This window comes from Canis lupus, chromosome 16, assembly GCF_048164855.1.
Source record: "Canis lupus baileyi chromosome 16, mCanLup2.hap1, whole genome shotgun sequence".
NCBI classification, from domain to species: Eukaryota; Metazoa; Chordata; class Mammalia; order Carnivora; family Canidae; genus Canis; species Canis lupus.
In genome coordinates, this window is record NC_132853.1 from 48,927,657 (window position 1) to 48,953,548 (window position 25,892).

The following is a 25,892-nucleotide window of genomic DNA, read 5'->3' on the forward strand; positions in this document are numbered from 1 at the left end:
ATCACCTACTTAACAGGGCTGGTGTAAAATATTGAGTTCATACACAAAATTACACTTAGAGCAAAGGCTGGTATATAGTAAGTGCACAATATGTACCAGCTGCCATATTTATCATTATCTCTCCAGAAATCAATTTCTCCACTGATAAATGGAGAATGTCAAGCTTTACTCTGATCTCTTTCAACTCAGGAATCCCATACATAAGTGCCCCATGACACTTCAGACCACAAAGAGCTGACAAGTGGGGATGGCTTCATAAGAGAGCTGGTACCCGGCTAGGCAGAGAAGATGCAAGCTGACTAGAGGAGTACGAAGGAAGAAGACATTCTAAGGAAGAAAGCTAGGAAGAATAGCAAAGGTAGAATAAGCGTAGAATATCAGGATGAAAATTGGTCTAGAGTTTATGTTTTGGGCAAAGGTGGAAAATAAGATATGATCTTAATGCCTTTAAAAATAGTGCACTACCAAACAACAGATTATAAAACCATGTTACTTTAAAACTTACGTTTCTGGAAAAGGAGAAAGTTCTAGTGAAAGTTGATTAGCATCTACTCTATCTAATAATCTGCCTTTAGAACAGCTCACACACTATAAACTGGGTAGTTCTTTAATGAGAATCTGTACAAAACCCAGGAATGTCTTCATTTTCTTCTAAGGCCAAATTCAAGTAAGTTTTGGTTACGCCTATTTTGGAAGTGTCTCTTTCCTCTCTTAGCTTAGAGAAAGAGGACTACATAAATATGAATTTGGTAAAACTAAAATAAAAAGAAATGCATTCCTTCATGAATTACACTAAATTACGTTAAGTCAGATCTTACCATTCCTCTGCTCAAAAGCCTCAGATGATTCCAGAGATAATGTGAAATCCTCATAATGGCCTAACTAAAAGTTCCTTGGTTGTTTTGGTGCTGCCTCCCCCAGGTCTTCCTGACCTTATCTCCTACTACTCCTCCTTTGCTCACAAAGCTCCAAAGCACACTGGTCTTCTAATTATTCCTCTTTTTAAAAAAAAAAAAACAGCATTGTCCTCTTCAAGGTCTTTACACTTGCTTTTCCCTCTGCCTGGAAAGTTCCTTCACCCTAATACTTGCTAGGCTCACTCCTTCATCTCCTTCTACTCTGCTTAAATATCAGCTGGTCTGTAAATACTCCCTGCCCACCCTACTTCAAAATGCAGTACACCTCCCCATCCCTCTAAGCTTTTTTTTTTTTTTTAAACCTAAGTCAGTAATCATCTTCTAACATACAGTATAACCTCTGTATTTATGTTTTATCTCTCCTTCCCCCACTAGAAAGTAAGTCTCAGGAGGGCAGGGGTCACAGACAGAACAGTGCTACCTAAAAGGCACACAGCAGACATCAATAAAAATATTCTTTGAATGCACTGCAGATCAAACCATATAATGTCCCTTCTAGGTAAAGGAAAATGCAACATGCTTTTTTTTTTTCCCGCCGCTAAAAATCTAATTTCTGTATGAACTACATATTGCTCACCTCCTATGTGCCAGAATTGGGCTTGGCTCTGGAAATAGAGTGAATTAAGACATAACTTCTGCCCTCTGGGAGCTCGAGGGCATGCATATGGAGAATAGACATAAAAACATCATTTACAAAACACAATACACAACCTAAGGAAATTGAACGACCGCCTCAAGGAGTGAGGAGCAAAGGGGAATGCTTCACTAGGGTGATAAGGAAAGCTGATTCCCCAAAACTCTCAACTAGCACGATAGTTCCTTCTTATGTTATTGGTGCGTGTGCTTGCAACTCCACATAAATTATTTACTTGCATCAGATAGGCTCTTAAATAGGCCACAAAAAACTTTGTGCGACAAGAGGGATGTACTCAAGGCTGCACGAAGATCACTGACTATATTTTTACTGGCTTCCGATTGGGCAACTTTTACCCATCGCGTCCCCCCGATTCGGAGGCTGGCATCCGCCAACTGCTGCCGACTTTGGTCAGAACCCTCTTTGTGGCTATCCCTACCAGGAGCCCCGCACCCAGCAAATCCCTTTTTCAGTAGGGCGGGCGGGCGCCGCCTCCGGAAAGCCGCCAACTGGGCCACAATGAGAGTTACGGGAGAAGCGGGAGCTGTGGAAGCGACGAGGTCGGGAAGGACCTCTGGAGGCCTCCGCCTCGCACTCCCACCCCTCCAGGCCCCCTGGGCCTCTGCTGCCCCGAAGCTTCACAGACTCTTTGTTAAACGAGGCCGCGGTTCCCTGGCCTTCACTAGGCCCCGCAGTTGCCTCAAGTCGCCCCAAGGGGTAGCGACCCCGACTCAGACCCACCTCGCACAGACCTGCTGCTGTGGCTGCAGCGGCAGCTGACACTACCGCCGACGCGGAGAGAACCCTACCGCCAGAGTACGCGCGGTCCAGGCCGCGTCCGCCGCGCTCCTTCCTCTCCGCCCCCTTCTTCGCCGCCGCCGCCACCGCCGCCGCTTCTCGGCCCGTTGCTGACCGGGGGGAGGGGAACGCAAAGCTGACATGCGCAGTGCAGAGAGCGCGGGCCGAAGGGCGGGGCCTGGGGCTACGGCTCCCGGAAGGCGCCGCGGGCTCGGGACCTTAAAGCTCCAGAACACCTTCCAGACTTCTCACTCCGCCCGACGCTGCTGCTGCTGCTGCTGCTGCTGCTGCTGCTGCTGCTACTGCTGGAGGAGCGCTCGTAGCCCGGGAGGCGGCCTAGGGGTGAAGAAAGCGTAGCAATGACAGCTGTCTAGAAATCCCAAGAAAAGGAATTGGGCGGAAACCACATATACATAAAATTGTGGACTCCCTAAACTCTGGTCCTTTGCAAATACGACCTAGGCAACATTTTCCGCATATCTCTGGCCACGTGGTCCCATAGACCATGGCCACCTTTAGCTTCCGGAGCACCAGTTCAGAGTGATGACAATTCGACTGAGCCCTAGCGGAGAGGGCTGGGATCGGCGCAGGCAGTTCCGGCCCGCGAGCCGAGATTATGTAATCTTCCCAGCGGCCCCACCTTGCCTCTGCTGGGCGGGGAGGAGGAGGTCTCGCGCGGTTCCTGAGGCCGCAGGCCGCTCCCTCGCCCCCCGCCCCTCGCCGCGCGCAGGCGCGGACAGTCCGCACGCATTCTACGTAACGGATGGCGGAGACTACGTAAAGAGTGGCTCAGCGTGACTGAGCTACCTGGTCCGGCTGTGTCCTAGAGGGATCGAGGGACAGTAAAACCGCGGCGACCGCGCAAGTGGCGGCCAGGCCGAGAAGCCGCGGCCGCAGGAGTGTCGGGCCGAGTTCTTGCCGCCGGTACAGGTAGGAAACGGGCCATGACGTGTTTAGTCGGTGCAGCCGGGCCAGGCCGAGCGGTGACTTTAAGTTGCGTGGCCTAGCCGAGTCCCTTTACCACCCAGCCCCTCCAAGTCAGGCCCCGGGTGACATGGATCACGCCTTCTCACCTCTCCTGACCTTCTTAAAAACAGAAAACAAACGTCGTCCACCCCAAGGCCCATTTTCTCTTGGTCTTCGGGGTTGGGGTGATTTTAACGGTTTTTGAGAACTTCCCCGCAGAGGTATGGGCAGATGCCAACTAGAAGGGCAAAGTTACAGGAAGCTTACAGTGTGCAGCAGGAAGAGTGGAGTATAACTGTTAGGATGAAATGATTCTCCATGGTTGAAAAAAACTAGACCCTGGTGGCTTAACAGAAGCAACAGTCTCTGTGGTCAGTCTTCTCTGAAGGTTTCTGACATAAGGCGGTTTTTATCCAACGGGTGTAAGGAGACAAGGAAATGTCTACATGATTTGCAGAAGTCTGGTAGTCTGGCACTTGTCAGAAAGGCCTAATCTAAAATGACAAGGAATGGGATCCCTGGGTGGCGCAGCGGTTTGGCGCCTGCCTTTAGCCCAGGGCGCGATCCTGGAGACCCGGGATCGAATCCCACGTCAGGCTCCCGGTGCATGGAGCCTGCTTCTCCCTCTGCCTCTCTCTCTCTCTCTCTCTCTCTCTCTCTCTCTGTGATTATCATAAATAAATAAAAATTTAAAAAAATAAATTAAAATAAAATGACAAGGAATGATTTCCTCATTTATTGCTCTTCAGGTTTTTTAAGTCCAGACCCAGTTACCGGGAGACTACGGAGTGAGCTAGCAGGAGATAATCAGACCCCAGACTTGTTAGTGCTTGTGTTTCCTGCCCAGGACTCTCAGGAACGGGTGTCCTGGCAAGGAGTTGTGCCTTTGAGAAATGAGATGACAGGTGCAGCAGAGAAACTTCTCAGAGGGAAGGCCAAGATATAAGTGACTTGGATAATTTTAACCTAAATAACCTTGAAGAAGCCTGTTACAGTGCTAAGTTATCTTAGAAATGTTTTCTGTGGTGTGAACATTCTAGGTGGAAGTTCAATTTGAAATAATGAGACTTTCTGGCGGTTAATCAAGTGGCCTGTGCCAATATTAATCTTTATTTGCTTCTCTTTGAAAAAGTATAAAACAAATCTGGAAAGGGAAGCACTAAAATATTTAATATTTTAAATATTAAAGTGTGTTCATAAGGCACAGGAGAAGGAAGGAATGAGAACTAGTATTTATTGAATGCCTTGTATGTGCCAGGCACATATCTCCTGTAATACCAACTATAGCCTTATAAGTGAGGCCAATAGTGAATGGGTATCCCTTTTTTTGTATGTGGGGAACGGTGAATTTTAGGTAATTAGTCTAAGATCATATGGCTTGTAAATGGTAGAGCTGATGTTTTTCTAACAATGTAACTCCACCAAAGTATGTGCTCTTTTTCGTATTTCTTCCACTTTTGACTATAATAAAAAATTATTAAAGTAAGCTACAGATGTTTGAAGACATATCACAAACCTCTTTAAGATTGGTGTTGAGGGGGATCCCTGGGTGGCTCAGCGGTTTGGCGCCTGCCTTCGGCCCAGATTGTGATCCTGGAGTCCCGAGATCCAGCCCTGAGTCAGGCTCCCTGGATGGAGCCTGCTTCTCCCTCTGCCTGTGTCTCTGCTTCTCTCTCTCTGTGTCTCTCATGAATAAATAAATAAAATCTTAAAAAAAAAAAATTGGTGTTGAGAAGGCAGCTGTGGAGGCGCCTGGGTGGCTCAGGTCATGGTCCCAGCCAGGATCCTGGGATCCAGCCCTGCATTGGACTCCCTGCTGGGTGGGAAGCCTTGCTTCTCCCTCTCCCTCCCTCTCCTCCTTCTCCCAGCTCCCCCTACGTGTTCTCTCTGTCTCTGTCAAATAAATTAAAAAAGAGAGAGAAAGCAGCTATGTTTTTTCCATAAAATGTCCCCTGGTGCTGACTTCAAAGATCAGATATTGGAAAGGATATGCTATTGGCCTGTCCTTTATGGCATTTATCAAATCATTTGTGCCTTTCAGATTTTATGAATTTTGTTGAATCTTAAGTATTTTTCTTTTTTAAGATTTTATTTATTTAGTCATGAGAGATACAGAGAAAGAGGCAGAGATATAGGCAGAGAGAGAGAAGCAGGCTCCTCACAGGAAGCCTGACTCAGGACTAGATCCCTGGAGCAGGATCATGCCCTGAGCCAAAGGCAGATGCTCAACCACTCAGCCACTTGGGCGTCCCTTAAGTATGTTTCTTGAGTAGCCATGGATTACAAGGTATTGGGCAATAACCTTTGATATTCAACTAATTCCTTTACGAATTTACAGCACTGTAAATATGAGATATAGAATATTCACTATCCTAGAGTACCCGGAAAGAGTACTGTATACTCCTTTTTGCCACCCATTCACTTCCGTTAGTACTCAACTCCCTCCATTCTGGCTTCTGTCTTGATCACCTCCTTGCAGTTGCCAATAATGATTTTGTTAGTATTTGGAAATTTCTGCTCTGTTTCTTACTTGAACTTTCTGCAGCAATTGAAACTGAGGTCTGTTTCCTTAGAAATATGCTTCTCCTTTGACTTCTATGATACCACTTTGACCAGAGTCTCTTTTTCTTTTCTAACCATTCCTTCTTAGTTTCCCATTACAGTTCTTCCTATTATGCCTAACTCTTAAGCTGTTATGATTCGTTTCTAGAGTTTTGGGTAGTGTTGTTTTTTTTATTCTCCTAACTCTTAATACTCCCTGGGGATCTCATCCATTCTGGCACCATCTCTGTTTCCATCTTAGGCTTCTATCCTGAACTCCAGACTTATATTTCAAACTACGTCTTTTTCTCCATCTGTAAAATAGGTTATAATTCCTTTTTATAGGGATTTTGTGAACATTAAGAGATAAATGTTAATCATCCAACATACTACCTGAAAATACTCCAAACTTTTTTTATACTCCAAACTTTTCAACAGGTACTAAATTTATTGCCTCCTCCCCCAATTTTTCTCCTTTATTCTTTATCTCAAGGATGACTTTGTTCAAGACAAAACTTGGAATCACCCAAATCTAACTTTCTCACATTCCCTATATCCAGTCACTTCATGCTGACAAGTATAATTCTTAGTATCTGTCAGATCTCTTTTCCTGTTTGTTCCCAACAGCACTGCCAGTTCAATCCTGTTTTATCTCTTATCTGTCTCAGCCACTTCTATTTTTCCTGCCTCATGTGCCCTATTCCAGTTCACCCTAGGTATAAGCTATCAGGATTAAATTGCAAATCTGATGGTGCCACTCTCCTACCTAAGTCCTTTAGTTGATTCTAATTATCCAAACTCCTTAGTGTGGTATTTATTATTTATTTATTTATTTATTTATTTATTTATTTATTTATTTATTAAGATTTATTTATTTATTCATTCAGAGAGAGAGAGAGACAGGCAGAGACACAGGCAGAGGGAGAAGCGGGCTCCATGCAGGGAGCCCAATGTGGGACTGGATCCCGGGTCTCCAGGATCACGCCCTGGGCTGCAGGCGGTGCTAAACCGCTGTGCCACTGGGGCTGCCCTTAGTGTGGTATTTAAATGAGGATCATCATGATTTGGCTCCTGCTGGTCTTTCTAGCCTAATTACCCTAACTAACTTAGGTCTACAAACCCAATGTTTCATTGTACCAAACTTCTAAAATATGTCATTTCAGGCCCCTGCTATAGCTATCCTATAGTCTGTAGCACTTCTTGAGTACAGGAACCATGTTTTATTTTTTTAAAGAACTTTTTATTATTTATTTATTTAAAGATTTTATTTATTTATTCATGAGAGACAGAGACAGAGACATAGGCAGAGGGAGAAGCAGGCTCCATGCGAGGAGCTTGATGTGGGGACTCCATCCCCGGACTCCAGGATCACGCCCTGGGCTGAAGGCACACACTCAACCACTGAGCCACCCAGGGGTCCCAAGAACTTTTTAATACAAAAGCACATCATAGGAAAATTACAAAGGCAAAATGTGCATTATCTTACCATATAAAGTAACTACTTAGAGATATATGTCAAAACCTTTTTGTTTATGTGTATTTGTTTTTAAAGCAACAGAGCTTCAGGATGCCTAGGTAGCTCAGTGGTTGAGCATCTGCCTTTGGCTCTGGTCTTGATCCCGGCTCTGGTCTTGATCCCGGGGTCCTGGGATTGAGTCCCGCATTGGGCTCCCTGCAGGGAGCCTACTTCTCCCTCTGCCTCTGTCTCTGCCTCTCTCTTTGTGTCTCTCATGAATAAATACAATCTTTAACAAAAACAAAAACAGAGCTTCTTACTTCATTTGTAACAATTTTTTTTTAAAGATTTTATTTATTCATGAGAGACAGAGAGAGAGAGAGAGGCAGACACAGGCAGACGGGGAAGCAGGCTCCATGCAGGGTGCCTGATGTGGGACTTGATTCCAGGTCTCCAGGATCAGGCCCTGGGCTGCCCTGTAACAATTTTTAATGGACAAAAAACTTGAATTTGTTTTTTGTATGTACCCACAGTTTAACCCAACTTTTCAAATTTTTTACTATCATAACTAATACTATAATACAATCCCTTGCAGCTAAAGTATCATGCAAATTTATGATGTTTTACTTCTCTTGGCATAGTATTTGATGTGGTGATGTGTTCAGTGAGGGTACATTTGATTAGATATGGTAGGATTATCTTATGAAAGGCAGTGAAAGCCAGAAGGGTTTATAATATTCTATAGGAATTGGTTAGCTTTTGATGGTTATTAAATTCTTATGGAATAAAAGTTGTGTTTTAGGAAGATGATGTCTTTTAGGAAGAGAAGAAGGGGGTAGGGAGAGAGTTTAGATGGGGAGATCATTTAGAATATCACTGTGATTCTTTAGCAGGTGATAACTTGGATTATCATGGTGGCTTTGGGAACCAACGAAGGAAACATCAGGATTTGATGTCTGTTTAGGTATCAAAGGAAAAAGAAAGTGAAAAATTAGATATCTTTCTTTTCAACAAGACTGGAAAATGGGATTGATATTATAGAGATAGAGAAATTCAGGTACCTGCTGGTTTTAAGGTGATTGTAGGGCAGTGCTCAGCAGGCTACAGCCTGAGAGACAGACTAGACTGTCTTTGTATAGCTTATGAACTAAGAATGGTTTTTACATTCTTATTTTTTTAAAGATTTTATTTATTTATTCATGATAGACACAGAGAGAGAGAGAAAGAGAGAGAGAGAGGCAGAGACACAGGCAGAGGGAGAAGCAGGCTCCATGCAGAGAGCCTGATGCGGGACTTGATCCTGGGTCTCCAGGATCATGCCCCGAGCCGAAGGCGGCGCTAAACTGCTGAGCCACCCAGGGATCCCCTGGTTTTTACATTTTTAAAGGATTGTTTTTAAAAAGAAGAATATGTAATGGAGACAGTATGCTATCCACAAAGCCTATATATTTATTATTTGACCCTATATAGAAAAAGTGAGTAGGGCATAAAAATGGACATGTCTGTTACACAATTGGTGCTATAGGGCTTGTGTTCAGATGAGAAAGAAGAACTAGAAATACAACCTAAATAGACTTGATGTTTTAAATCTAACTATGCTTCAAACTGTGGATCAAATGTTCTCCCTTTTTGGTAAAGCCTTACCTGTTTGGTAAGATGTTTTCATATCATTTGGCACATTTTTGTCATAGATCTGATTTCATTGTATTTATTGGTTCAGAACTTGTTTAGATGGTGGAATACCTAGTATTCTCTTCAGAAAGCTATGAAATGCTGATGTATTTAATCCCATTATGTATACTAGGAACAATTTTGTTGACAAAAAATTACTATTTTGGGCAACTCTCTCGTGTCCTCTTTGGGATCTTTGTACTCTATCATTCAATAAATTTTACTTTCACTCAATAAACCTTGCTTTGCTGCCCACCCAAAAAAAAAAAAATTACTACTTTTAAGTAAATGATTAAAATCACAGCCACTGGCTTACATTTGAAAATCATCTTGAGAAGCAGTTCATAGTAGGGATTTTGGAAGCATAACTGGGATCAAAATCATAGCTCTGTGCCACTTGGTATTTGTATTACTTAGTGTCCCTGCACCTCATTTCTATTTATCTGTGAAATGGAGATGTTAATGCTACTTTTCTCAAAGGGTTTTTATGAGGATTAAATTTGTTGCTTTTTTACTGTAAAGCCTTTAGGACAGGGCCTAGAACTTTTATCTCTCTCTCTCTCTCTCTCTTTTTTAACAAAGATTTTATTTATTTATTCATGAGAGACACACACAGAGAGAGAGAGGCAGAGACATAGGCAGAGGGAGAAGCAGGCTCCATGCAGGGAGCCTGACGTGGGACTGGATCCCAGGACTCCAGGATCATGCCCTGAGCTGAATGCAGACATTCAACCACTGAGCCACCCAGGCATCCCTAGAACTTTTATATCTTAAACATTAGCTTTCATGATGATGATGTTCACATATACACACACAAAGTTGATCTGAGGACAAATGGTTTTACTATTTACATATTACTGCTAACAGGTAGTTGCATTTTGGGACACCTGGGTGGCTCAGTGGTTGGGTGGCTGCCTTCAGGTCATGATCCTGGGATCCGGGATCGAGTCCCACGTGCGGCTCCTGCGAAGAGCCTGCGTCTCCCTCTGCCTGTGTCTCTGCCCCCTCCCCCCAATGAATAAATAAATAAATCTTTTTTTTAAAAAAAAGATAGTTGTGGGCAGCCTGGGTGGCTCAGTGGTTTAGCGCCGCCTTCAGCCCAGGGTGTGATCCTGGAGACCTGGGATCGAGTCCCACGTCAGGCTCCCTGCATGGAGCCTGCCTCTCCCTCTGCCTGTGTCTCTGCCTCCCTGTGTCTCTCATGAATAAATAAATAAAATCTTTAAACAAAAATGAAGTGAATAGTATTAAAATTTTAAAAAGCAGGAGAGAGTCACAGATTGATTTTTTTAACTATAAAATTTGATATATATAGATATATATCTATATATCTATATATATAGTAGTCCATTTAGAATTTTGATTTATTATTATTTTTAACTCATTTTTAAGGTGCAATGAAAGCCTCCCTTGCTTTCTGTGTTGTCCTTTTGGTGTTCGGGAGTGTCTCTGAAGCCAAGTTTGATGATTTTGAGGATGAGGAAGACATAGTAGAATATGATGATAATGACTTTGCTGAATTTGAGGATGTCACAGAAGATTCTGTTACTGAATCTCCTCAACGGGTGATAACTACTGAAGATGATGAAGACGAGACCACTGTGGAGTTGGAAGGGCAGGATGAAAACCAAGAAGGAGATTTTGAAGATGCAGATACCCAGGTGAGGTTCTTTTTCTTGATTCTTGGGAAAGTGGAAAGATTAGAAGATTTGTAACTGGCCCTTTCCCAGACATTAAAAGTAATACCCAGATCTAAGGAGACCTTTACTCTCAGCTATCTTCATTTTTGTTCAGTAGGCAGAGCTCTTCTAAATGTTTTGTGATATGTTCCACCTTTTACACTGATGGAAGAATGAATTATATTTTTCTTCTCTATGGAAAGCCTACCTGGAATGGTTGGAGAATAGAACTGTGTATAGGTGGGAATTATATCAAAGTTCAAATGCATGGAGAGTTATCATTTGTTATAAACTTGGAATATCTCTGTGTTCTGTGCTGCTGCTTACATATTCTGTTTTCCTCTACAAATATTGCCTACAAAAATGAGATGCAATTACTGGCCACATTTGTGGGGGAAAACAGATTGTTCCTCGTTTTTGTAGGAGGGAGATACGGAGAGTGAGCCATATGATGATGAAGAATTTGAAGGTTATGAAGACAAACCAGATACTTCTTCTAGCAAAAATAAAGACCCAATAACAATTGTTGATGTAGGTATATAGGATTCTGAATTCCAAACTAACCAACAAAATAGCTGTTACTAATTCCAGAAATATAATTAAAAATATCATTAAATATAGATGGTGTTGACGTAATAGTGGGGAGCTGTTAAAGAACTTGACATCAATTCTTCTGATAAAACTCCACACTTAGAGAAGCAACCCCTATGTTTTTATTCTAGCCCTCCTAGTTGTATTTATCAAGGAATGATGAAGAGACTGGAAACTGGGTTTCTTTGGGGGTAAGACTCAGAATCAAGTTTAATACAGAGGGCTTTCCAGCTTTTCATTCCATTTGATTGTCCTCACATTTCCTTAAAGAATCTTTTCAAAGCTAACCTAGAAAACTAAAATGAGCATATTTTTCAAAGTATAACCATATTCAGCGTCAATTATCTAAATTATCCACTTTTCTCATTCTCCTTTATCCCATGAGTTAGACTCCATCCTTCAGCCTCAGCCAACATTAAATGGAATGATTGTTCATCTTTAGGTTCCTGCACACCTCCAGAACAGTTGGGAGAGTTATTACCTAGAAATTTTGATGGTAACTGGTCTGCTCGCTTACATCATGAATTATATCATTGGGAAGAATAAAAATAGCCGCCTTGCTCAAGCCTGGTTTAACACTCACAGAGAGCTTTTGGAGAGCAACTTTACCTTAGTAGGTAAGTTAGGCTAATACAAGTCCAGCTGCATGCTTGAATACCACCTTGTAAGAACTGTTTATTCCCTTCAGTATAAGCATCTAACTTCTTTCATGGACTGCTGAAGAGGATGCTTTTTTTTTTTTCCTCTGAAGAAGGATCTCATTTTTTATTTTTTTTGAAGATTTTATTTATTTATTCATAAGAGACACAGAGAGAGAGAGGCAGAGACACAGGCAGAGGGAGAAAAGCAGGCTCCATGCAGGGAGCCTGACGTGGGACTCGATTCCGGGTCTCTAGGATCAGGCCCAGGGCTAAAGGCAGCGCTAAACCGCTGAGCCACCTGGGCTGCCCGGATCCCATTTTTATTAGGTTTTATGTACTGAATTAATTGCATTTAAAAAGTAATTTTCTAGTTTTTCATTAATCAATAATTGCTAAACAGCTTCTGATTAGAATAAGATTCACAGTGCTATCAAAACAAGTTGATAGAAGTCTGGCTGAAAACAAGGAATTTTGACATTTTAGGTAGCTTGATGCTTTCATTTCATCTTTTAGAAATTAGAAATCCCTCAGAATTTCCTCAGGTTCTGGGAACTTTAGTTCAAATCCATTGAAAAGGTATACACTGAAGTACCTTCGAGGAAGCCCCATGCTTGTGTAGTGAGGGAGTAAGGTGGACTCACCCCACCTTCATCTCAGTTTGTTTCTTTTTAGTAAGCAAGTATCCATCTGCTCAGCTCTTTAGCCTACTGTTTATATGTTACGCTAGGTACTTTGCATACATTGTTTCTTATGTAGTCTTTGTTTTTGTTTGTTTGTTTTTTAAAGATTTTATTTATTTGAGAGGGAGAGAATGTGTGTGTGAGAGAGCACAGCAGTGGGGGGAAGGAGGAGCAGGCTTCACACTGAGCAGGGAGCCCAACATGGGGCTCAATCCTGGGACCATGACCCGAGCAGAGTTTAACCTATTGAGCCACCCATGCACCCTCTTATGTAATCCTTGTAATAACACTGTCAGTTGGATATAGTTTCTTTTCTTAAGGAGGCACTAAAGTCTAGAAATGTTAAGCTATTAAATTGCAACCATGATATGAGAAGCTAGTCTACTTACTTTCAAAGTCCATGCTCTCAGGCAGCCCGCGTGGTGCAGCGGTTTAGCGCCGCCTGCAGCCCAGGGCGTGATTCTGGAGGCTCTGGATCGAGTCCCACGTCAGGCTCTCTGTTATGATGCCTGCTTCTCCCTCTCTGCCTGTGTCTCTGCCTCTCTCTCTCTCTCTCTCTCTCTGTCTCTATGAATAAATAAATAAAATCTTAAAAAAAAAAAAAAAAGTCCATGCTCTCTCTCACTCTCTCCACTGTACCATAGCATTTCAGAGTACTTTTTTACTTGGAAATCAGGAAAAAAAAAACAAAAAACAAAAAACAGCGTTTAATGCCTTCCACTTCCCCTCATGTATTTTCATTTGGTGTGTCACTGTGCTTTCCCTTGTGAGGTCGAACAATTTCTTTTGTATTCATTCAGTGAACAGATACTACACTGCATGAATTACATGAAAGAAGGAAATGATTGGAATTTGAGCCCTTTCTAGATCTAAAATACAACTCTTAATACCAACTGTTACCATGTTGCTGTTGGAAAAGCAAATTTGGTTAAAGTTAATCCACAGGAGACATAGGCAAGAGTGTTGAATAGTTTGTATTAATGGTATTTTTTATTCACTGCTTAGGAATTTTGTTTGTTTGTTTTAACCTTTGACAGGCATTTTAACTGACTTTGCTCCATCCATTTTGTATCTACTTTTGAGAAATTTATATTTTGAGCTAATCATCATTAACAGGTAACACTAGAGTCCATGATTATATTTTTAAGTAATCTCTACACCCACTGTGGGGCTTGAACTCACAACCCCGAGATCAAGAGTCATATCCTCTACTGACTAAACTAGCCAGGTGCCCCTCCATAATTTTTCGATGGAGACAAAGAGTATTTAAAGGAATGATGACCATCTGTTGTAATGTATGTCTGAAGGAGAGTTCTGTAAGATAGCAAAGTATTGCTTCCCTAAAGCTATGATTATTTGGGGGTCAGAGTGGAGGAAGTGTGATGATTAGGCCCCAACATTTTCGGTGAATCACATTAAATGGTTTTACCCCTAGGGGATGATGGAACTAACAAAGAAGCAACAAGCACAGGAAAGCTGAACCAAGAGAATGAGCATATCTACAATTTGTGGTGTTCTGGTCGAGTGTGCTGTGAAGGGATGCTCATCCAGCTGAGGGTAAGTTCAGAATTAGTGGTATAACGTATATCTTCCTTTAATTGTTTTCCAGTGTGGTTCCAAATCCAAATTTACTGTCTTATTCTTTTTCTTTTAGCTAAAAATTAGATGTAAAAATCCTCTTTCCACTAATTGGCAAATGTAGAGTATATTTCTTGAAACATTCGATTTCCCCCTTCAAGGTCTTTATAGTAATAAAAGTTGCAACTATTCTCTTGGTTTTTCAGTTCCTCAAGAGACAAGACTTACTGAATGTCCTGGCCCGAATGATGAGACCAGTGAGTGATCAAGTGGTATGTATTCTTCCTACTGGTTTTCTCTGTACAGATTAAATTCTTAACTTCTTAGAACTTACACCATTCCTTGCCTGGATTCTGTCTGAATTTCAGGCAACTTGTGTTCCTTGCCAAAAGTGGACCCTTTTCTATGTCGATGGATTATTTTCTACTTAGTGTACCAACTATGGGGAGTGGGGAACATGTGCTTTCTGTAGGGAAGGAGATACTACTCTATCAATAGGTAGATTGGCTGAATCCATCTGGATAATGGAGAGGAAACAGTTGTCACAGTTAGTTTGCACTCTCATCTTACTCTGTGCCTTGCTAATGCTTTTATCTTTGATAATAAGGTGGATTTCTTAAATAATTTTACTTCAAATAACATTTTGGGCTGAATGAGTTCAAATCATGATCTAGGGACCTTATTGTTTGGTATACCTTCTTCCCTTTGTTTAAGTCAACATGCTAATCTGCAAATTGTATCCTTTGTCAGAAATACAACATTCCAGCCCTTCCCTTCATTCATTTAATAAGTAATTGTACTGGCTCCTTCTGCTACAGGAAACCAAAATATACAGTCTCTTTTATATGAACTAGTAGAACAAGAGATGTGTGCATATATGTCAAAATACAAAGGAGTATTTGGTAAACAAGTGCTGTATTAGTAATATGATTATGTACTTCGGAATGTCATTGGATTGAAACTCATTGTTATTATTTTATTTTATTATTTTTTTAAGATTTTATTTATTTATCCATGAGAGACACAAGAGAGGCAGAGACATAGGCAGAGGGAGAAGCAGGATCCCCATGGGGAGCACAGGACCCCAGATCACAACCTGAGCTGAAGGCAGATGCTCAACCACTGAGCTACCCAGGTGTCCCCAAGGTTACTATTTTAAAGGTTTCATTTTTAGTTGCAAATCTGTATCTTTTATTCACTTCATTTTGTCTTATATGGCCACTGGTGGTTTAATCTACTAATTTTTAAAGCCTCGTTACTTAAGAGTTCTATCATTTATGGTTAAGAGTCCTATCATTCTTTCTCCTACTAGATACCATCTTACTAGGTAGAAAGGAGGAAATTTTGCTGCATCTTCAGCTATCCTAAATTATTCTTCAGATGTTGTAATCATTTTCAATTTTTTTTCTCCAATTCTTTCTTGAGGTAGATTTAATGTCTTTTTCTCTGAATCAGCCATTGTTTTATCTCTTATTTTTTCTGTAAAGACAGCCTCAATAAACACAAGTCTCTGTATTTTTTAGCCCCTTTTCTGGGTTTTATTTAAGGTGTTGTTTTGTGTAATGTCTGCTCAATGATGAAAGAACAGAAAACCTATCCTTTTAGAGCTGCCATCTTGCCAGGTCTTTCCTGTATTTCTCTACTTTAACACTTCCCTCTACGTACTGATAATTTTTGACCCAGACATCTTAAGATATAGTTAATATGACAAATAGTGCCATGTTTTAACATACCAGGCTCTTGAGGTTTATAACTTTATCTTCCTGGTCCAATGCAGTTATTAAAAATTGTTTATCTGTGGTGTTTACGAACATGAACAGCCAATTCTCTGGTTGTCCAGATACCAGCTGTGGGTCCAACAATTCAGTTCATTTCTGACATTGTACACTGGAGTTAGTGCCAGATTCTACAAGTTAAAGGTCTCAGTCCTGGGGGATCTCTGGTTGGCTCATCAGTTTAGCACCTGCCTTCGGCCCAGAGCGTGATCCTGGAGTCCCGGGATTGAGTCCCACGTCAGGTTTCTGCATGGAGCCTGCTTCTCCCTCTGCCTATGTCTCTGCCTCTGTCTCCTTTATTCTCTCATGAATAAATAAATAAAATATTTAAAATAAAATAAAATAAAGGTCTCAGTCCCACAAGACTGCTCATACTTCAGATGCCACTTGCAAGTCCCAGGCTCTCATACTTCTGAGACTAGCTGGCTATAAATCAAAAGTTCCCATGGCCCTCCTTTCGGGTTCAGTAATTTGCTAGAATGGCTCATAGAACTCAGGAAAGCTTTAGTTATATTTACTGGTTTATTATAAAGGATACAATTCAGGAATAGTCCAATGGAAGAGAGGCAAGATATGGGCATGGGGATGGTATACAGAGGGCTCCCAGGCCCTTTCTGGGTACTCTATCCTCCCAATAAGTCCAGTTGTTCAGCAACTTGAATTTCTAGAGCTTGAGTTCCTCTTTTCAAGGTCATTTACGTTGTTGGCAGAAGTCCGGTCCCCATGGTTGTAAGTCTCCATTTTCTTACTGTTGCCAACTGGAAACCATTCAGTTCCTAGAAGCCATTCTGAGGTCTTTGCCATAGCCCCCCACCCAAGCCCTTTCCTACTTCAAGACTTTATTGGGCCTAGTTCCTTTTAAAGGCTCACTTGATTGGTCATTCCAAGATAAAGTCCCTTTTGACTAACTCAGTGTCATCTGATCAGCAGGCTTCTGACACAACATAATCATGGGAGTGATAGCCATCATACTCACAGGTTCCTCTCACATTCAAGGGAAGAATGTAGACCTCAGGGGGTGGGACTCTCAGGGGCCATCATAGAACTCTGCATATCACAGAATCTAACAGGTGAATTCTGTTGTTGTTGTCTTTAAGCAAATAAAAGTAACCATGAATGATGAAGACATGGATACCTATGTATTTGCTGTTGGCACTCGGAAAGCCTTGGTGCGACTCCAGAAAGAGATGCAAGATCTGGTATGTCTCATTTTTCCAACTCAAATACATGGAGAATTGTTCCTCTTTATTACATAGGCAGTCAACTTCAAAACATAGGGTAATTATATCACTTGAATTGTTTTTGTTTTTGTTTTTTTTTTAAGATTTTACTTATTCATGAGAGACACAGAGAGAGTCAGAGATAGGAGAAGCAGGCTCCTTGCAAGGAGCCCGATATGGGACTTGATCCTGGGACTCCAGGATCACACCCCAAGCCGAAGGCAGACGGTCAACACTGAGCCACCCAGGTGTTCCTATCACTTGAATTGTTAAGCACAACTTTGAAATAGGTCAGAACATACTCTCTTGAGGGGAAAAAAAAAGTTTGTGCATAATAAAATTTGTCTTACCTTCAATTGCTTTTTCTTCTAGAGTGAGTTTTGTAGTGACAAACCTAAGTCTGGAGCAAAGTATGGACTGCCAGACTCCTTGGCCATCCTGTCAGAGATGGGAGAAGTCACAGAGGGAATGATGGATACAAAGGTAAATGCAATAGAAGACATACATTTGCAGACCTTAGCGTTTACAAGGCACTCCCCCTAAAAGTCACACTGTGCTAGTTCTTCATTTTATGGCAATGCTGTATTCCTTTCCCACACAAACATTAAAATACCTTCTTTAGCAGTAGATTAACTTACAAAAAACGAGTTTGACTAGTCAAGTAATTTCTCTCTGAATCAAGAGAAAATTATTCCTAGGATTGCTAATGGTTTTCAAGTTTTTGTAGAAGGACTACAGGATTAATCCTCATCACCATGTCATTTAGTCCATTAGTGTAGATGCATAGGGAATCTTTTTTTTCTATTGGTTGTGGAATGGTAGGAGTACATCTTAGCATCATAAAAATATAGAGTAGCTCAAAGACGGTTCTAATGTAAATTCAAGGTGATGTGTTTATGACGATCCCCTGAAATTATTTTAGATTTTATCTTCATGCATTTGTTCTTGTTTTAGAACATTATTTTGAGACATATGTTCAGCTGCTCATAGAAGAAATTTGATCATTGGTGTGACTAAAGAAAGGTACTAGTTTCTTTGTAGAGAGATCCCTTCTCTTATTTAAACTTTATTTTTAAAAAGCTTTAGCCTTAATGCTGTTGTGAAAAAGCAAGGAGGATTAAGGAGTGAATATCTTTATGAAAAAAGGGAAATGCATCAAATCCTACTTTAAAATTTTTTTTTCTTTTTTTCAGATGGTTCACTTTCTTACACACTATGCTGACAAGATTGAATCCGTTCATTTTTCAGACCAGTTCTCTGGTCCAAAAATTATGCAAGAGTACGTATGAGATAAAAATATTGAAGTTAATTGTCCCTACTAGCTTTCTTTGTTGAAACACCTGCAAGGTGCTTCTCCAATTTTTCTTACCAAATGAGTGAGGAAAGTTGATGACAGGCATTCTAAGTTTTCCTTTGCTTTGCATGTGTCATGAAAGTAATTGAAAACCTATGGGAGACAAACAGATAAGCCTCCCAGATTGCAATATGTCATCACATTATGCACCAGCCACTCAGTGGGATGGATGAAACTCTTACAGAATGGCAAATACTAAGAAAATGTAACTGCTAATTTCTTTATCCGTTGTAGTAGTTTATTTTTCCTTTTTAAATTTATGATATGAATCTGTGATTTTGACTTATGTCTGATTAGAGATATCTGCATTTTATTTCATGACCTTTTCTGGTTTCATTTGTTATATTTTTTTCCTAGTATATTATCAGATGCTCTCAATGTGCATAGCGTTCCTGGCTTTAGAGTAACATTGTTTGAATGTTCATATTCAGAGCTTAAATTTGTTATTTGTAATCAGATCCTTTCTCAGGAGTGGATACTTATTTAAGTTTACCCTTGATGTAGAATTGGCTCTGACCTAAATTTTTGGTTAAGGGCTTTCCTTTCATAAGCTGTGGAGTTAAGAACAGTTAAAAGCCAATCTGGATTTTAGTTCTGTGTCAGAATTATTCGGGTCTTTATGCCTATGGATAGATAGTGTTGCATCATCCTTGCCTTGCTCAACTCAGTAACAACACTGTGGGCACGTGACATTCATGGAGCCTTTTTTGTATGAGGGGAGGAGAGGAGGGTTGATAGAGATTACAAAAGGAAATCTTTGGTGAGTCAGAACTAAATTATATATGCTATAGTAAATCATTTCTAAATATATTCTGAGCCTAACTCAAAAATAAGATGCTTCATTATAGAAAGAGGAGTTGGAAGTAAAACATAAAAATCCATCAAAATAAGCAAAAATATTATTTAAAATGTGGGCCTCATACTTAAACATAGGCTCATTTCTGGCTCCCCAGGTGAGAGGACTATATCCTGATGCCTGGGAAGCTTCACTGGAGGTGTTCAAGTATAGGATAAAGATCACTTGGGAATGCATCCATCAGATAAGACAAGTGGACCAAGGGACCTGTAAAGCTCCTTCAGCTTCTGAGATTATATTTAACTTGGGGATTCCAAGCCAAATACTGTACTGATTATCTGCACATATCTATTCATCTAAGTGAGTTGGGTGATTTATGTGAATGGAAAGTATCTTTCTTGTGTTCTTTCTAAATAGCCTTTCTTTTATAACAGGGAAGGTCAGCCTTTAAAGCTGCCTGACACTAAGAGGACACTATTGTTTACATTTAATGGTAAGTGCTCTGTGGTCTTGCCTGGGTTCATTTTCTGTGAGATGATTATCTTAAGGAGAATATTGTTCCCTCCTAAAGGATAGCCATAAAAAACTGCATTAAGCTTGCCTGCTTATTGGTTTTGGGATTTCTTCAATAAGAGATCCTTTTATTTATTTTAATTTCTATTTTCTGCTGCATTTTAGCTGTCTATGACACTTGGAGAAAGAAGTCTATTAATACAAAAAAAGTGGGGGGTGGGGTGGGAAGAAAAAAAAAAAAAAAAAGTTGGGTGGGCCCAGAAGTATTAATGTTGCCATTAACTCAATAGGAAAATGTCTTTGTTTTCCAGTGCCTGGCTCAGGTAACACTTACCCAAAGGATATGGAGGCTTTGCTACCCCTGATGAACATGGTGATTTATTCTATTGATAAAGCCAAAAAGTTCCGACTCAACAGAGAAGTAAGACCCACAGCTTTTATTATAAGTTGGCATCTTTTATTTTGTTTCCCCCCCAGGGGAGTCAGAGAGCAATGATTTTAGCGATTGTATCTTTGCTAGTTTGCTAGTTGACCTAAAGTGCTAAATGGGAATAGTCTTATAAAAGTATTCCTATAAAAAAATAATACTAAATGGGACGTGGTTCTGTTGGATTGAAATGGATTTCTTATGAACGCTTTGTTTCTTGGGGAGAAGGGCAAACAGAAAGCAGATAAAAACCGAGCTCGGGTAGAAGAAAACTTCTTGAAGCTGACACACGTGCAAAGACAGGAAGCCGCGCAGTCTCGTCGTGAGGAGAAGAAAAGAGCAGAGAAGGAGCGAATCATGAATGAGGAAGATCCTGAGAAACAGCGCAGGCTGGAGGTAAGACAGACTTTTCTTATGCTTGGTAAAACTAGGATTTAGAAGGATGCCTATTATGCCATTTGACCGTGAAGGTAAATTCTGTGTAGGAGTGTACACAGGCCTAAAAGTTGAGCATTTCTCTGCACTTGGGACATTATTAGTTGTGATAGCACTATTAAGAAAAATAAATAATCTGTCCCTTTCAAACCAGGTTAGATTGAGTCTGTGATCTTAGAGAATGATATAAATTAGCCTTCCCCAGCACAATCCCATTTTGAAAGTTCCACCAGTACAAGCCAAGTTAAGTACAAGCCAAGTACTTAACTGAAGTAGAAAGAAATTAGGAATTTTAATAGAAGACAGAACATATGCCCTATGGTCCAAATGTATCTCATTTTATAAAATGTTTAATTTGCTTATAGAATTAGAGAATCTGAATATTTTTTGTTTGTATTTTTGTTTTCTATTTTGTACACAACTGGGATCTCAAACTCAAGAGCTTTTTAGGCTGTAGTATGTTATGTTTGAAACATCAGCATGTTCTCACATTTTTGTGAAGTAAGATGCAATAGTCTAGCTCTACAGTTTTAAACCTTGTAAATGCTAGTCAAAAAAAAGAAGAGAACAAAGTTCTGGGAGATGTGAGTTCTAACAAGAATAATTTTGAGAATGGAAGAAAATCAGGAGACCTCCTGGCAAGAAACAGTGAGGCGGCTATGTAGCGCCATGGGAGTGTCACTCCCATGGAGTGTCACTAATGTGTTGAGGAAAGTTGCCCGGGATACTCAGGCCTCCTCACCATTTGTCATTTGATTTTGTTCGTTTTCCCATAAAAGTGGTGTTAACAATAATGGTTCAGTTCTTCAGGGGTACTTAAGAGCACAGCTATGGATGGATAAACATTCAGGCTTCCATGCTGTAGAGGTAGTTTTTTCTGAGCTAGTGTTGAAACCTAACACAATCAATACTTCTCAAACCAATTTACAAATGACCCTTTGAGACATAATTTGTAATACTATCAATAACCGTATGTGCTACATGCTTCTGTTTTTCCTATTCTGTATCTTCTCAGTCCTCTAGTGGAGGAGTATGTTTCTCAGGATATTTCTACCTCAAACTTCTAAAAAAAATTAAGTTTGAGATTGCCACTGAAATAATCTTTAATCAGATGTGATGGCTAGTAACCAACCAGTGAAGTCATACTTTGACTTGGTCTCTAAGGCTTCCCTTAGTACAGATAACAATAACCAGTGACTTTTGCCACTAAAATAATGTGTTTGGAGCTCCTTTTTCTCTTTCAATATAACCTAATTCATAAATAAAAATATGATAAAAACTCCCAGTTTAACATTATGCATTAAAGTATTGTGCTCAGGTTTAATATCTATGCTTATAAGAAGAGATGCCCAATTAACAGCCTGAAAAAGGAGATCTTAAGCTTTTCTGAATTGAAGTACAAATCCTTGGCAGATACACATAGATGTTATGATGAAAGCTGGATTAGTGTTTCTTGAGTATAGTAAAAATCAGAATAACAAAGCTGCTTAAATATAGCGTTTAATTTCTTTCTAATTTGAGATTAGTTACTGCTACTTCATTTTTTTCTGCTACTTCATTTTAAGCTGATTTTCATTAACCAACATAGATATTAGCAATTTTTATAACTGTCTTTTAGAAAGTTATTTATGGTACAAGCCTGGGTTTTTGAATAATAATATAGGCAGTATTCTAGTTTTGATTTTTTTTTTTCTAGTTTTGATTTTTTATGTGTACTTAGAGCTTAGTTTGGATTTCCTTTCTCTAGGAAGCTGCCTTGAGGCGTGAGCAAAAGAAATTAGAGAAGAAGCAAATGAAAATGAAACAAATCAAAGTGAAAGCCATGTAAAGTCATCCCAGAGATCGGAGTCCTGATGCCACCTGTAAGCTCTGAATTCACAGGAAACAAAAAATACCAATTTCTCATCTTAAAATTCAAACACTCTCAAGTGACTAAGAAATCCTTATTTCATCATCTGTTCTGTTTTTGATATGGAATTTTACAGAGGTTATAGATGCAATGGAAGGACTCTGTTTCAGTATTTCTCTTCCAGATAACCAAATTATTTTGATTACTTTATAAAAGGAATGATATATATGTGTAGTTTTAAAATATTTTTAAAATTATAACATGAATCATCAGTGCTTTTAGTGCTTTGATGTTTGAAGAAATATCATGAAATTTATAGATACATAATTAGATTGTTGCTTTTTGTTTAAACTGGGTAGTTGCAAAGGCTATGAAGACTGACTCTAAGCCAAGATTCCACAAATAACTATTGGAATTGCACAATAAACATTGCTTGATGTTTTCTTCTGTGTGTACATTAACCTTGTAAAAAAATTAAATTTAGAACACTATATGTGGTATTGAAATTTCAGGGACTCAAAACATAATGTAGTTCAGTGTATGTTTTGTAGGTGGGAGGTGCTGATGACAGTGTTATATCTCTAAGACTTAGGATACTCACATGTACATGGAAAATTCTAAGGATAGGTAGCACAGGAGCACAGTTTTTTCCTTACCTGATACCACAAGCTAATGACAATGTGAATGCTGTATTTAAGTGGTTGTACGTTTTCCTTGAGTAACAAATGCATGAAAAATTCACTGCTTCACCTAGATCAGATCAGTGGTCTATGTGAAGTTACATGTTTTTCCTTCTTGGTTGTTGCAAACTATTGGATGTTCATGGAGAAGCTCTATTCTCTGTGTTATGGCTGTGTCCCTTTGCTTTTCCTTCTGCTTTTATTTCTTCCACAATTGAGGCTGGGTATATTCTTTTAAAGAAATAGCCATGAATATGCATAAATATACTTTTAAAAATGAGCTTTCCTAAACCATTGAGAGTTCTTTCTGCCTCTTGGGGAAGGAACTCTTGGGGGAGAGGCCCATCTATCTGCACGAGCATTTAGCTTGTTCAGATTTCTGCATTTTATAAATGCTTCCTACTAAGAAAGCATTTTTTAAGTCACTGCTTGTACCAGGTAATTTTTGCTGGGGATGGGAAAAGGTTGGGTTTTTTTGGTGGGAGAGGGGTGGGTGGATATTTTTTTGTTGATGCTTTATGTGCAGGTGTGTTCTGAGGCAATAACAAGTTGCTGTGAAAGCAGTATGTGCTGCTGCCTTTGTAACTGCATGAAAACTTTTCACATGGATTTTTCTCTAAATTAATGCAGAAATGTGTAAACTGGGAGATGCAAATGTAATATTTTTTTTAACAGTTCATGAAATTAAGTTATTAAAATAACAAAATAACATAAGATTTAATTACTTTAATGCTATATAATTCTAGAATTAGCCTTGTTTTACAAAGTTTAAAATACATTTTAGAAATCAAAGTTGATATGCTTAGCTATCTTTTGATTAATAAGAGCTTTCTTAAAGTCCCACACATTTGGACCATGGCAGCTAATTTTGTAATTCAAGCATTCATATGAACTACCTATGGACATATATTAAACTAATTGACAAAAATCTCAGAGTGCCGCCTTTACTTTTCTGGGGTTGCCCTACAAGAGTATAAACCCATAGGAATGCTCTTTCTGTTCAACAGATGTCAGCACTGAAATGCTTTACCTTCCAAAGAGTTGGCCTTGATAATAATCCTTTAGTTTGTTACCAGTTATTTTTAGAATGTTTTCTATTTTTAGAGCTCTATATATTATTAATGGGCTCCTCCCCAAAGTCCACCTCTTCAGTTAAGACACCATTATCTCTCCTATGAATGAGAGGAGAATATTGTTGACTGCCACACGTTTGAACACCACTGAGCCCTCCTTTTCTGCATTGCCTGGCCACTTGCAAAACAGGCACTGGACTGGAAGATAAAGACCTGACTGTAGTGCCAGCAAAATCAATACTAAGCCCTTGACTTTGGGCAAGTCATTAACTTCTTTGAGTCTCTGTTCTGTTCTTCTTCGTACAAAGTAAGGATAGTAACTGTTTTCTTCCCTATCCCACAAGTAGGTCAACACCAAAAGATAATATGTGTAAAGTTCTCACATAAAGCACTTTAAAAATGTGAGGTATCACCTAGGACTTTTCTCTAAGTGGTGCATTTTTGCTTTACTCCCTTTTGTTTTCCTTCCTCCCAATGGAAACCAAGCAGATCCTTTCAGAGTTCTCTAACTTTATCTATAAAATATGACAGGGTATTTTGGAATGGAGGTTGGGGAATAATACCTTTCTGTTTCCTTAGTAATAGAACCTTTTCCTATCATGGATTAAAAGTTGAAACTCTTTAAATGAGACTTAGACCAAAGAATCACTGATTGGTATTCTCATTCCACCCATCCAATAGGAATAGACACATGAAAGTTATTTAGAGCAGTGTTATACAAAGAATCTATTGGTTTTGGTGGGATGGGTAAAATACTGTATTTTATCATCCCAGATTCTCTTTTCTATGTTCCTGTTCCTACTCATTTTAAGTGATTTGAAAGGATGTAAAAGGGAGGAAGCAGTTATACCCAAAAGAGTGGCTTCTACTACAGACTGCTAAAACAATTAGTGGAAAGTATTAGTTTCTGGAGGTTGGTGATTAGCGAAAGATTTATTTCCATTTGGAAGAAAGTATAGGGTTTTAATCCGTTGACAACAAGTTGAATGCCATCTTGGCTCCATTAACTGAAAATAACCAATTTCAGAAGAAAACGGACTTTTTCCCCCTGAAAAGCAGAAACTTGCATCTACTATGCCACTTTTAATGGATTTTGTTTTTATTTTCATCTTTTAAAATTAACTGTCAAATAAATAAAATTAACTGCCTTTTAAAATTTCACCCATCTGGTTTTATCCAAATAGTGGGACTTTTATTTATTTAAGACACCTAGGCCTTTTTAAATGATTAGTTCTTATCACATTTTGAGCTTAAATGCTTAAATTTCTTTCTTCTGCATCTTTTTCTTCTATGTAACTATCAGAACATTTGTAGCAAAGCTAGAAGCCAGCTTTCTGCTTCAGAAAAGAGCCCTGGGTTTGTAACAGGGATGCTGGTGCCGTCCTAGTGCTTGAACAAGTCTGTTTCCTCCTCCATGAGTGGGCATTCTCCACTTTTCCCCCTTCTGAAATGGCTGTTCAGAGGATATAAGACAGCATGTGTAATGTGCTTTTGAGATAAAAGATGTTCTATAAATTAAATAACCCTGTTCAATTCACTAAACCAAAAGTCATAAGCATTTCTCTCACTTGAGTATCTTAGGCAATTAGTGTTACCTTACCTTTCTGACAATTTATAT

At 39.6% G+C, this 25,892-nt stretch overlaps 2 protein-coding genes and 2 long non-coding RNA genes across 6 annotated transcripts in view; 1 reads left to right on the top strand and 3 right to left on the bottom strand.

The window, feature by feature from the left end:
• Positions 1-2,886, bottom strand: part of DDX42 (DEAD-box helicase 42) — a 37,529-nt gene extending 34,643 nt beyond the window's left edge. Inside the window, exon 1 of one of the 3 annotated variants that reach the window (XM_072781178.1) lies at positions 2,304-2,886. Coding sequence is in view for 1 of the 3 variants with exons in the window: in XM_072781176.1 (XP_072637277.1) it covers positions 2,361-2,492 (132 nt within the window). In the remaining 2 variants the exon portion in view is untranslated. Of the gene's footprint in view, positions 1-2,292 lie in introns of all 3 variants that reach the window. The other 2 variants (XM_072781176.1, XM_072781177.1) reach the window with 2 other exon arrangements.
• On the top strand, positions 2,507-24,129 carry CCDC47 (coiled-coil domain containing 47). Its single transcript, XM_072781191.1, has 13 exons — positions 2,507-3,279; positions 10,376-10,644; positions 11,086-11,193; positions 11,696-11,870; positions 14,010-14,131; positions 14,359-14,424; positions 17,025-17,126; positions 17,520-17,630; positions 18,341-18,426; positions 19,732-19,790; positions 20,122-20,231; positions 20,466-20,633; positions 22,420-24,129. The coding sequence occupies exons 2-13, from the start codon at positions 10,381-10,383 to the stop codon at positions 22,498-22,500; spliced, it is 1,452 nt and encodes a 483-aa protein (XP_072637292.1). The 5' UTR covers positions 2,507-3,279; positions 10,376-10,380; the 3' UTR covers positions 22,501-24,129.
• On the bottom strand, positions 10,427-18,189 carry LOC140606992 (uncharacterized). Its single transcript, XR_012009171.1, has 2 exons — positions 17,498-18,189; positions 10,427-10,665 (listed from the first exon to the last, which is right to left on the bottom strand). It is a non-coding gene; the product is annotated as an uncharacterized lncRNA (long non-coding RNA).
• On the bottom strand, positions 16,431-17,462 carry LOC140606991 (uncharacterized). Its single transcript, XR_012009170.1, has 2 exons — positions 16,904-17,462; positions 16,431-16,685 (listed from the first exon to the last, which is right to left on the bottom strand). It is a non-coding gene; the product is annotated as an uncharacterized lncRNA (long non-coding RNA).
• Positions 24,130-25,892: the final 1,763 nt, after the last annotated feature.

Bases quoted from the DNA above. Each gene is read 5' to 3' on its own strand.
- CCDC47 (XM_072781191.1), top strand. From the start codon at position 10,381: ATGAAAGCCTCCCTTGCTTTCTGTGTTGTCCTTTTGGTGTTCGGGAGT. The intron at 11,194-11,695 runs GTAGGTATATAG...GTTCATCTTTAG, and splicing joins ACCCAATAACAATTGTTGAT to GTTCCTGCACACCTCCAGAA. The intron at 19,791-20,121 runs GTAAGTGCTCTG...TTTGTTTTCCAG, and splicing joins ACTATTGTTTACATTTAATG to TGCCTGGCTCAGGTAACACT.